General features: G+C 44.5%; 1 protein-coding gene across 1 annotated transcript; it reads left to right on the top strand.

Moving 5' to 3' along the window:
• Window positions 1–276: 276 nt before the first annotated feature.
• Window positions 277–11572, top strand: ACOD1 (aconitate decarboxylase 1). Its single transcript, XM_060129085.1, has 6 exons — window positions 277–346; window positions 5105–5313; window positions 6967–7128; window positions 7904–7993; window positions 9415–9620; window positions 10535–11572. Exons 1-6 carry the CDS (start codon window positions 277–279, stop codon window positions 11478–11480), a joined length of 1683 nt encoding a protein of 560 aa, XP_059985068.1. The 3' UTR covers window positions 11481–11572.
• The last annotated feature ends 1466 nt before the right edge of the window (window positions 11573–13038 follow it).

Here is a 13038-nt window from a genome sequence, read left to right on the forward strand (position 1 = left end):
AATTTGCTTTTAAAAATAATCTGGCTTCTACTTAGAGCTAGGAGCAAGGAGGCAATTGGAAGCCATCAATTGTTTTTGATTAGAGAGGTGTCGGTCAATCTACAATATATCATTTAAGCCCCTAGATAGTTAGAAAGTGATTCTAATTACAGAGGGCTCTAGTCTTTAAATTGGTCACAGTTCCATAAAAGTATGAAGTAATTAAGCAAGCAAATAATTGAACTAAAGCGTCTTCGAATTCAATAGTGACAAAAAGTGAGAGCCCAGAGACGCTACATGACAGCACTTCCATCAAAGCTCATCAGAGTTGATGAAGCTCATCATCACTTTATAAAGTTTTTCCATGGTGAGACGGTTGAAGCCAGCATAGCCCATTCTTCACTTTCATGTAGAAGTGGTCTTAGGAGTCTCTAAATATCTAAGTAAGCTGAAAACTCCAGAACTCCCAACTGAGATAATTCTTAGAGAGCTCTATTTTGAGTGTTTTTCAAACTAGATGTCTGTTTCCTTTCAACTCAATGAGATTACTCTTAACACCAATTTATGTAAACTATCTAGCAATAAATCACAAAATCTTATAGTACGATTGTTCTTACTTGCTGGAGTCTATCCAAATGGCCCCAAATACCCAACTTGCTCCCTATTCCCAAATATTCATTTTACTTTTGGATACAGAAATTCACCCGTCCACTGGAACCTGGGTTTGGAGTCCACTGATCTAAAACAGATTGTCTGAAACGGTACCCTGTTGCCCACAACCAATGTGGGTGCCAATACTGAGCCTGGCTCTGGGTTTCCCCAATCTGGACCATGGTTGGGAAGCCTGCCTCAGGCCACAGTTGGCTTAAGAAGAGAATCCAAACATCCCCCAGTGTCATCCTTTCAAGTCCCTCTTTCTTGTATCATTCAACTAGATACAATCAGACCCCCTTCTTTTGACTTTTCTACTACTTAGGATAACCAAAAAGTACCTCCACCCCCAGTCTGCTGCTGGTCACTTCTCCCTCTGACTGGTACCCCCAGCCTTCTTTATGCACAAACAACCGCCCTGCCTTCACTCCCCAAAGCATGGCTGACACTAGGTTGTAGTATGTAACAAACTTTCCTGAGGATGACAAACAATTATTATATTGCAAAGAAAAAGTTCAAAGTAGATATTTGAGTCCACTGCTCCTTAAATCTGTCTGCCTAAGTCCTTCCACATGGGGGTCCCCACTGACCACCTCCCCACCTCCAGCCTCACCCCTCACCTGTGTGTAGTTCTGACTTATAACCAGGGTATCACCCCCAACAATCCATGGGGATTCCCACTGACCCTACTCTTGACCCTGTCTCCAGAGCCCCAGACTCTTTCTTCACAGGCTCCAACCAAGAGAAGCAAACCATCTAACCTCTTCTCCTAGAGGTACTGTCTGACCACAAGAAAGACAGCCTTTTGCATGTTTATGCAGAGCCATTTAGTTTCTTTTTGTCTCAAACTCTCCCTTCTGTAACAGGATGGGGGTAGAGCCACAAGGCTCCTGGAGACTTCCTCTAAAATTAAAATACAATCCCCCCTCAAAGAAGAATTCCGCCACTACACCTGGAACAACAAGCTCAAATTTTAAATAACCTGATTGTTGGTACCCACTGTAAGTACAAACCAGTTGGCCAGGACTAGACAGCCCAAGGGCAATCACAGTTCCCTAGAGGACCAGAGCTGCGTTCAGACTAGCCAACCCACAGTGACTGATTATAAACAAAAAGGCTTGGACAAGCTGTGTTGAAGCCCACTTGGGCAACAGCAGGGTGGCAGGCAATAGATCCCAGAAGCCCGGAGAGGACCAGCAACCACAGATCTGCATATACTGAAAAAATGCAGTTCAGGAACAAGTCAAGGAACACCTGAGAAGAAGTGTGATTAATGCCCAATGCCCTTCTAAGTTCTCAATCGCAAGCTACCAGGAACTTCTGGTACTTTTGTCCCTTGACAATGGTGACTAGCAGATGTGAAATGGAAGGGAAAAATGAGAGTGTACCTTAAATACTGCACATGCCGTATTTTACTTTACCAAGCCACTATTGGGGGGGCATTTGATTTTTTCCAATATTTAATATTGTAAGTAAGTCTATGAATTTTATTTTATTTCATTTGCTAATTTTTCCCCATAAATCCATGTCCATTTCCTTATAAATTTTTAGAAGTAGAATACCTAGATAAAAGAGTGTGAATATTTGACATATGGCGTCTAGGCACAAGATGCAAGCCTAGTTTTTTTGTTTTTGTTTTTTTAAATTTATTTATTTTATTTACTTTATTTTTGGCTTTGTTGGGTCTTTGTTGCTGCACGCCGGCTTTCTCTAGCTGCGGTGAGCGGGGGCTACTCTTCGTTGCGGTGTGCGGGCTTCTCATGGGGGTGGCTTCTCTTGTTGTGGAGCACAGGCTCTGGGTGCACAGGCTTCAGTAGTTGTGGCTCGCGGGTTCTAGAGCACAGGCTCAGTAGTTGTGGCGGTCGAGCTTAGCTGCTCCACGTCATGTGGGAATCTTCCTGGACCAGGGCTTGAACCTATGTCCCCTGCATTGGCAGGCGGATTCTTAACCACTGCGCCACCAGGGAAGCCCACAAGATGCAAGCCTAGTTTTGCCATCAATGTACTTTTCTTATATCTGTGAGGAATCATATGATCATCGCTCCTGTGCTTCTTAGGTTTATTTATTTATTTATTTATTTTTTTATTTTTTTGCGGTACGCGGGCCTCTCACTGTTGTGGCCTCTCCCGTTGAGGAGCACAGGCTCCGGACGCACAGGCTCAGCGGCCATGGCTCACGGGCCCAACCACTCCGCGGCATGTGGGATCTTCCCGGACTGGGGCACAAACCTGTGTCCCCTGCATCGGCAGGCGGACCCCCAACCGCTGTGCCACCAGGGAAGCCCAGGTTTATTTATTTAGTTTACTGGTAAGTTAAACAACTCATGGAAGAGGAAGTTGAAGTAAGTTTAACTGGGAGGTGTTGAAATGGTGGAAATTTTCAAGTTAAAACAAAGTGAAAGAGAGTGAGTTTGAGAGAAGAGAGGAGTATAAAGACAGACAGCAACCAAATTTCTCCCCAGTTCACTCCTGAGACAGACCTCCTCTTTAGAACAACATGATGCTCAAGGTATTGTTTCCTTTTATGTGGCTTATTTAAATTGTTTTTTCTAGCTTTCCTTTTCTTCTCGATTTCCTCAGTTGCCCTCTCCTTTTAAGAGCTACCTGCTTCTACTTTAAAAATGTGATTTTAATATTTCTCATAGCCTCTGGGTGGTCTAATTAACTGCATCTTGTTTTTTATCAATGTTTTACCAAGAATAGACATAATTCTCTAGTATAAAATCAGGAAGAAAATGAATCATTATAAGTTCATAGGATTTTAACCTTCTCGTTTGGCATGTATCCATTATGGCATTGTCAGATTGATTTTCTAATTATCTGTCTACTGTCCTTAGTCCCCTGGGGAAGATAAGCCTTTTGTGGTGGGAGCCATAACATCTGGTTTGGTATTCTAGAGTGCTTAGCACAGGGCAGACTCATAACAAGAACTTCTGAAATATTTATTAAATAACTGCATATTTCACCTTAATTTATACATTAATCATAGTATTTTACTAAGAACAGATGTAAATGCCAGGAGAAAATCAAGAAGACCAAAAAGATATTTTAGAAATAGATGGGCACAAGGCTAAAGACAGCGGAGCAGCTGCAGGCTTATTTCCTACTGTTCCCTTCCTCAGGGGCCAGAAGGAGGCTGTCTGCTCTTTGGCACATGGGGTGGTGTGCAGGACTTGTCAGGGGGTCCATTGGGGCCCTACTTTCAGAAGTCACTAGCACCGTGGGATCGTGTGGATGGATGCCCCAATCACCTCTCGCGCTCCATGGTGGCGCCCTGAAAATACATGCTCCCCAGGCATACACGTTGCCCCAGAAGGCACTCCCAGGTCAGATCTAACCCTGAAGAGATGAACAGTCCATCATTAATTGCCTCCACTGTGGGAACTGTGGGGATGGGAAGAGAGGTCAAAAACAGGGAGTTTTGCTTATAAGAAAGGACCCAACCAGTGCTTGAATCTCTAAGTTTTAGTTGGCAAATCATCAAGCCAGTTCTTTTCCCTCCTTCCCTTCTCTGTCCCTAAAATGTTTACCCAGATTTCTAGCCACATGAAAATCCAAGTTACTGTTATTCTCCACCCTAACCTGAAACTTGAATCCCACACCCCTTTCTCTGTTCCAGCCATCTCCTCTCCTGCTTCCTCCCACGTCAGCCCCCTCTCATTGTTCTAGCAAAGCTTCAGAGACATAAAAAGCAACCCATTGTTTCGCAAATGGCAAGGTTTCCCTGGCTTGACAGCCTAGGGGTCGAAAATATAGGACAAGTCGACAAGTCGGTGGCCAGGTTGAAGGACTTTCAGCTGGGAACTGGTTCTATCTTTGCACCTCTGCTCTTGCACTGAGCTTAGCGTCAGAGAGCCCCAGACACCCCAGATCCTCTATCCAACAAGCCCCCACCCCCATCCTATAGCTCACGCTTTAAAATGAGTTATCTGATGTTCACAGAGACAAAGAAGTTGTATAATGATGCAATAATCAGAGCAGGGAAGGGAAGTGACCTAACATTTACTAAGTGGTACCAAGTGCTAGGCATATAGTGAAACATGAAAGGGTGTTTTTAACTACGTAACAGACATGCTCTTTATCTGGTTTGTGGGTAGAAACATAAGGTCTTCTCGATTAGGATGACCACACGCACGTCACATTCAACAAGTTCACGATGAGCCCAGCATCGTTGCCCAGAAGTCTGCTCCTCTTTCTGTGTTACCTCTCACGGCAAATGGCACTGCCGTTTCCCCATCCAGAACCTGTGGCGTCGGTCTCTTACCTGCCCTGTCTACCCCTCCCCATCCATTCTCTACATGAGTACCTACAGAGATCTTTGCAAAACACAGTTGTGATCACGCCTCTTCCTCTCTTAAGACAGCACTACTATGGCTCCCTGATGACGTCACAGTCTTTGGCATAATATCACTTTCACCATTGGGCCCTGGCCTGCAAATCCATTCTCCCTGTCATCTCTGCCCCTTGCGGGCAGCCCTGCGGCTGGAGTTTGCCCAGTTCACGGCACCGCCCCGCACCAACACCCCCAAGGCCCAGCCCATGCTGCTACCTCTGCCTTTAACCTCCATCTTCATTCTCAGCACCTTCGCCTGGCTGACTCCCAGAAGTTTTCATAAGCAGCTCAGGTATCTACTCCTCCAGCAAGTCTCCACCAACAGAAAGAGCAGGCAGTGGTTCTCGAGTGTAATTTTAAAGTTTCCAGTAGCCATATTGTAAAAAAGTAAGAAGAAACTGATGGGGCTTCCCTGGGGCTTCCCTGGTGGCGCAGTGGTTGAGAGTCCACCTGCCGATGCAGGGGACACGGGTTCGTGCCCCGGTCCGGGAAGATCCCACATGCCGCGGAGCGGCTGGGCCCGTGAGCCATGGCCGCTGAGCCTGTGCGTCCGGAGCCTGTGCTCCACAACGGGAGAGGCTGCAACAGTGAGAGGCCCACGTACCGCAAAAAAAAAAAAAAAAAGAAACCGATGAAATGAATTTTAATCATATATTTTATTTAACCAATATACCCCAAATATTATCAATTTCAGCATGTAATTAATATTTTAAAATTATTAATGAAATGCTTTATATTCCTTTGTTTTCCTACTAAGTCTTCAAAACCCAGTGTTTATTCTCCTCTGATGACACGTCTCAGTTTGGACTAGTCACATGTAGCGCTCCATCACCAGATGTGGAGAGTAGCTACCACATTGGACATGACAGCACTACAGCTATCTTAGGAATCACTTAGGGATCACCTAGAGAGCTTAATGGAAACCTAGAACCCTGTACTAAGCTTCCAAATGTTCTGGTTCTGAGAAGGGTCTAATTCTGGAGGTGTGGGATGGAGAACCAGAAATGTTCATTCTCAGCAAGAAATCCAGGTTTCTGATGTATGTGTTCCTCAGGAAATGGGGGCTTAAGAGCTAGATGCATCGATTTTGGAGTTAGACCTACAGGGGTTTGTGTCCAGACTAAGTTACAGCTGTGTGACTTGGGGACTTCACCTTTCTGGGTCTTGGTCTCCTCACCTGCAGAAAGAAACTCACGATACATACTAGAGACCAGTGAGTATTAAGTAGACACTGTATTTAAAACATTCGGCTCAACACCTGGCACGTGTCTACCAGTGCCAGCTCCACGCCCAGGCGCGCCCACATGGTGGGCGAGACGTCCCTCCCCTGCTCCCCCTCTGAGCCTCTGCGTGCCTCCACCAGAGCCCACCACCCAAGCACACATTATCTGCTTGCTACTCTGTGTCCTCCACTGGACTGAGGACAGAAACTGGCTATCGCTCATTTCCACATCCCTCTGCCTCACACATGTGTTCAGTACACATCATTTTTTTTTTTTTTTAAGTTTTGGGAAGGATTTGTGACTTATTTGTTGCATGACCTTGGTCAGTTAATTTTAATTAATTAATTTTTTTATCTTTGCTGTGTTGCGTCTTCGTTTCTGTGCGAGGGCTTTCTCCAGTTGTGGCAAGTGGGGGGCCACTCTTCATCGCGGTGCGCAGGCCTCTCACTATGGCGGCCTCTTGTTGCACAGCACAGGCTCCAGACGTGCAGGCTCAGTAGTTGTGGCTCACGGGCCTAGTTGCTCCGCGGCATGTGGGATCCTCCCAGACCAGGGCTCGAACCCGTGTCCCCGGCATTAGCAGGCAGATTCTCAACCACTGCACCACCAGGGAAGCCCAGTACACATCATTTTTTAGGAACTGAACTTAATTTAACCAACTGCGTTTCCTATAGTGGAGTATAAAGTCTTTGCGTAAAAGTACCTCCGGTTCTCATGTAGAAAGGAAGTGTGTGAATACAGAGTGAGTGAAGCATTGTTCTAACACTCTTCCCTTTAAAGTCTGTCACAGAAAGCTTTGCCAAAGTGATCCATGGCTTGAAAGTGGGACACCTGACAGATCGCGTTATCCAGAGGAGCAAGAGGATGATTCTGGATACCCTGGGTGTTGGGTTCCTGGGAACCAGTACAGAAGTGTTCCAAAAAGCCAGGGAATACAGTAAAGTAAGAAGCTCAATGTCTACTTTGGAGCTAAAAACCAAGTGTGCACATGCGCCTTTTTGTGAGGTGTACCCAGAAGCACGCCCAGGGACGTGCGTTTGTGTTCTACTGCCCTACTCTTCATTTTAGAGATAGTGCTTTGTGTATACAGCATCGTTATATATAGTTTTATGCTTTTCTATGCTTTATTACCTGAGTCTTAATATTCACCCACATCCTTTACTAAGTCACTATCTTAAGACCAGTCTTAATCTTAAGGCTAGCAAAATCTCAAAGTTGATTACTAGTCTGACTGAAAGCACATTTTTACCTGAGAGTCTTAGCGGCCATAGCCCCAGCCCATTTGTTCATGCAAAGACTTCAAGACTCTCTGGAGAAAAGCCTGGGCCAGCACCCTGAGCAGAGAGTAGGTGATTACGTGAGAGATGTAGCATCCACTCTCCAAAGAATATGCCTGGTCTATAGACGATGAGTCCACCTTTCCTAGTATTTATCCTCAAGGAGTAAATCAGAGTAAATTCAGACTTCATTCCTTGGTGCACTTATGGATCACGGTCTGGGACTGAGCAACAGCTTCTCCTCTCCCTTCCACAGAAAAAGTTATATATTCTTCTACAAGGAAGAAAGAAATCCAATGACTAGGGCTTCAGTCTAGCACAAAGGGCTCAATAAGAAGTATTAAAGTAATGCTTCTAAACATGAAGAACAACTCTTGAAATAGTGACTTGGCATGTTGGGTTCACACTCTGTATCACTGACTGATACTCTTTTGTTTCAGATCTATAGTTCCAACGTATCCAGCACTGTTTGGGGCCAGCCAGACTTCAGGCTACCACCAACATATGCTGCTTTCGTTAACGGTGTGGCTGTAAGGAGATTTCCATGTCTTTGTAACTGTTCAACAATCAGAACAATTTCAGGGCCAGAAAATATCTCAGAAATTGCCCAGTTTCCACATCTTACTGATGAGATCACTGAAGTTCAGAGAGGTGAAGTGGCCTGCCCGCTCTCCTTGTAGTAATTTCAGTTTTCACGTTTTTACAGTGAATTGATGCTTTTCAAACAAATTGTGAAGTAGAGGAAATAAGATGGATGTATTTAGATAAAAATGCCCCTAAGGTATCTCAACTCTAAACTAAATATCCAGACTCAGTTCCTTGTCAGTTCTTTCTGTGGTGGGCAGTATCAGCTTCTATCCAGTAACCAGCCTTTCATTCATTCATTCATTCAACAGATACTTATTGAGAAAGAAACAATGGCCATAAGGTGTCTACATTTTCTGAACCGAAAATCAGCACTTCTCATCTGACAATTTTTATGCTTTTTCTGTGTGTCACGGGCAGTCTAAAAGATATAATTTGGACATGAATCTGTTGGGATTTCTGAGATATTTTTATGGTTTATGGGACAGTAGTTCAGAATATTGAAAGTCAAACCTAATGGTGCAACCCGAAGTAAGCATCCAGTAAGTAAGCGGTGGGAAAGGCACCAGCCACAACTAATAGACAAAAATCTATCTTTAAATGAACTTCTGGTTATTACTATTTCGTATAAGGAAAACCCAAATGATTTTAAAATATAGCTTAATAGTTAAACTGGGTTCAAGAGTTCTTGCAACTTCTCCATAAGTTTGAAATTATTTATAATAAAAGGGTTCAAAAAATATGGCCTGATGTGGAATAAATGACATTAAACTTTTCATGTGACTTGTTTGAAAGGTGGAAGAGAGAGGGAGGGAGGAACAGCCACCTAATTCTACAGCTTTGTTTGTAAGGTAGATAAAGATCTTTCCAAGGGCTGTGGCACCTGAGTAAGAGCCAAGCTCCCTGCGGTTCACTAGCTGCTCCCAAGGTCGCACCTGATCTGGACAGAGGACAGCCTGTCTAGTGCCAAGTCATGTGATTAAGAATCACAGCCAGGGCTTCCCTGGTGGTGCAGTGGTTGGGAGTCCGCCTGCCAATGCAGGGGATGCGGCTTTGTGCCCCAGTCCGGGAAGATCCCACATGCCGCGGAGCGGCTGGGCCCGTGAGCCGTGGCCGCTGAGCCTGCGTGTCCGGAGCCTGTGCTCCGCAACGGGAGAGGCCACAACAGTGAGAGGCCCGTGTACTGCAAAAAAAAAAAAAAAAAGAATCGCTGCCAGTTCATAGATTTAATTTTCAGAGAATCAGATCTAAAAATCTCACATCAAACAAGGTTATTATTGAACTAAACCCTGACTGGTCCAAAAGTCATTGCATTTGGGGAAATACATTTAGGTTTTGGTTGTTGTTTATGTGTCTGTTCACATAGGTTCACTCAGTGGATTTTGATGACACGTGGTACCCTGCCACCCACCCTTCTGGAGTTGTCCTTCCTGTCCTCATGGCTTTGTCAGAAGCCCTGCCTCCAAGTCCAAAGTGTTCTGGCCTTGACCTGCTGCTGGCTTTCAACGTTGGTATTGAAGTGCAAGGCCGATTAATGCATTTCTCCAAGGAAGCCAAGGACATACCAAAGAGGTATGGAGAAACTGTGCCTCATCGTGAGGCGGCCACATTCCCCTTCATCTGTTAGTCGTTATCTCTGTAGATCTTTCTGACATAGAGGTTGGCTCAGTTGAAGATGTTGACGTTAGTGCTGGCAGATAAGTCAACTCAACCAGTCACATATCAAACTGTACATCCATATACAAAGGTGTGACCTCAGAAGTACTAGTGAAAAGTCTCCTCTGGGTTTAGAGAGCCTATCAAGCAACGAGGACCATGCACTAAATTGGAGCCTCTCACCCCAGGATGATCATGTCATTCTGGCCTCTGTGGGTACTCTGAATATCCCTCATCTCATCTCAAAGCGGAGTCTACTTTGGTATTTGCTAGGGTCCTTCAGACTAATGGGAACATTCAAAATATCCTAAACCCGACTGCTCAATCCACAGATCAAAAATGGTCAAACGCTGACTGTATCATATGGTTCAATCGAATATTTATTTTGCCCCGTGGTCCAGCCTGCTGGGGGAGGAATAAATCGGAATACTGAATGAACTTTCACGGTTTCTACAAGGCCCTCAATTGTTACAGTTATTTACATAGGCTTTCAGCACTCAACAACTTTTGCCTTTTGGCAATAATTGCAGGAGTACCATTTATAAATAATTTACTATGTCGGGCACTGTTGTAATCATGCGAATTCGTTCAAAACTCACAAAACCCTATGAAGTAGATACTATTATTATGACCATTTTATATAAGAGAAAACAGATACAGAGAAGTCGAATAACTTTTCCAAAACTCACACAGCTAATAAGAGGAAGAGCTGAGATTTGAACCTAGGCATTAGGGCTGCTCCATTAGCTAAGCTCCTGACCACTGTGCTATACTGCCCCCTGGGGGCTGAGGTTTGTAAGTCTCCAACTCTTGTGTTTTTTGTTTTTCAGATTCCATCCCCCCTCAGTGGTGGGAACTTTGGGTAGTGCTGCTGCGGCATCTAAGTTTTTGGGGCTCAGCATGACAGAGTGCCAAGAGGCCCTGGCTATTGCTGTTTCTCATGCTGGGGCACCCATGGCGAATGCCGCCACTCAGACCAAGCCTCTTCACGTCGGCAATGCCGCCAGGCATGGGCTAGAAGCTGCTTTTCTGGCAATGCTGGGTCTCCAGGGAAACAAACAGGTCTTGGACATGGAGTCAGGGTTTGGGGCCTTCTATGCCAACTATGCCCCCCAAATCCTTCCAGACGTAGATTCACACACTTGGCTGCTGGACCAGCAGGATGTGGCCTTCAAGCTTTTCCCTGCCCATCTGGCCACGCACTGGGTGGCAGACGCAGCTGCATCTGTGAGAAAACAGCTTGTAAGAGACAGAGCCCTGCTTCCCACTGACCACATGGAGAGAATTGTGCTTAGAATTCCAGATGTCCAGTATGTGAACAGGCCCTTCCCAGACTCGGAGCCTGAGGCCCGACACTCCTTCCAGTACGTGGCCTGCGCCATGCTGCTGGATGGTGCCATCACTGCCTCATCATTCCACAAACACCAGGTCAACAGGCCACGGGTAAGAGAGCTGCTCGGTAAGGTAGAGCTGGAGCACCCTCAGGACAACCTACCAAATTTCAACACCCTCTACTGCGAGATAAGTGTTGCCCTCAAGGATGGAGCCATCTTCACAGAGCGCTCTGATACCTTCTACGGTCACTGGAGGAAGCCTCTGAGCCAGAAAGACCTACAGGAAAAGTTCAGAGCCAATGCCTGCAGGATGCTGTCCTGCCACACTGTAGAAAGGCTTATAGAGATAGTAGAAAACCTAGAAGACCTGGAAGACTGCTCTGTGTTAATCGCACTTCTGAAAGAACCCTCTCCACCAGAGATAGTTTCAAAATCTCTCTAGCATTTAACAGTTCCATCATGCAACCTCTCCTGAGGCTTAACAACATCTAAATGACTTTATATTGGGGAAAATTCAATGCTTTGCTTTACAGAGCAAGGGTCTGTTCTTGGTCTGCCTGGGAATAAATGCAGCATGCTGAAGAGAGTCCAGACACAGAACTGGATATACATGGAAGAAGTCTTGTCCTGTAAATTTTGCAAGACAGTTCCAGTTACCTATAGCAAGATAATGGTGCAAGAAACACAGAGAAATTTATTTTATAAGCATTCATAAGGCTGAAATTCAGGTCACCTGTGATTTGCTTAATCTTTTCAGAGGAGTTATTTATGAACTTCAAGAGCCTCAAGGCTTGAGAGGGATTTGAACTTCTGCATACAACTTGCTGACAGAAGAAGGGCTCTGGTCTGTTGTGCCACCGATGGACTTCTTACACTATGGCTTATCAGAAGCCCTTCACAATGGAGGGGATGCCACTGGGTTTAAAATAAGGTCTTCATGGGTTCAAATCCTGCCTCTGCCATTGACTAGATGTGACCCTGGCCATGGTTCTGGATAACCCTCTACTTAAGTTTCTCTATCTTTAAAGCATAAATTAAAAACAGTCTAAAAAATAAAGCAGTTTGGCTCTAGAAGTCATGCTCTTAATCACTACAATAGATCACCTTTCATTACAAAAAAATTTTTGAGACAAATATCATGGATGTAGAGTCTGAGATGTAATAAAGAATGACAGCCAAAACATAGTATATATGTGGGTAGTCAGATATATATTAAACTGTATAAAGTAATAAAAATGTCTTGTGGGGTTAAAAACTGCAACATTAGCATTAAATACATATTTTATATATATATATATATATATATATAAGCAGGGAGTTATTATAGTTAATGTATTCTAAATTCCTCATGTTGTTCAAGAAAAGGGCAACACTATTAACTCTAGACTTTGATTTGTAAGTATGTATGTTGACATTTCTAGGGTGACTTATAAAACAGCAGTGGAACGTATCACTTCAGGTTAATAGAGAGAGAAATATGGAATTAGGAAAAAAAATAATCCAAAGAAAGCTAAGAAAGGAGGGGGAAAAGAAATATAGAAAAGGCAGGACAGAAAGCACAATATAAAATGATAGGAGGGACTTCCCTGGTCGCTCAGTGGTTAAGAATCCACCTGCCAATGCAGGGGACATGGGTTCGATCCCTGGTCCGGGAATATCCCACATGCCGCAGAACAACTAAGCCCATGCACCACGGCTGCTGAGCCTGTGCTCTAGAGCCTGCGAGCCACGACTACTGAGCCTATGTGTCACAACTACTGAGGCCCACGCGCCTAGAGCCCGTGCTCCACAAGAGAAGCCACTGCAATGAGAAGCCTGCGCACTGCAATGAAGAGTGGGCCCCACTTGCCACAACTAGAGGGAGCCCGCACGCAGCAGCAAAGACCAAACACAGCCAAAAAATAATAAATTAATTAAATAAATAAATTTATTTAAAAATAAATAAATTTTAAAAATGATAGGAAAAATCCAAATATATATATATAATTATGAAGAGAGTA

The sequence above is a fragment of the Lagenorhynchus albirostris genome, chromosome 18 (genome assembly GCF_949774975.1).
Source record: "Lagenorhynchus albirostris chromosome 18, mLagAlb1.1, whole genome shotgun sequence".
NCBI classification, from domain to species: domain Eukaryota; kingdom Metazoa; phylum Chordata; class Mammalia; order Artiodactyla; family Delphinidae; genus Lagenorhynchus; species Lagenorhynchus albirostris.

Coding starts and splice junctions, on each gene's coding strand:
- ACOD1 (XM_060129085.1), top strand. CDS start 277: ATGACAGCACTTCCATCAAAGCTCATCAGAGTTGATGAAGCTCATCAT. Junction 5,314..6,966: donor GCAGGCAGTGGTTCTCGAGT/GTAATTTTAAAG, acceptor TTCCCTTTAAAG/TCTGTCACAGAAAGCTTTGC. Junction 7,994..9,414: donor CTTTCGTTAACGGTGTGGCT/GTAAGGAGATTT, acceptor CTGTTCACATAG/GTTCACTCAGTGGATTTTGA.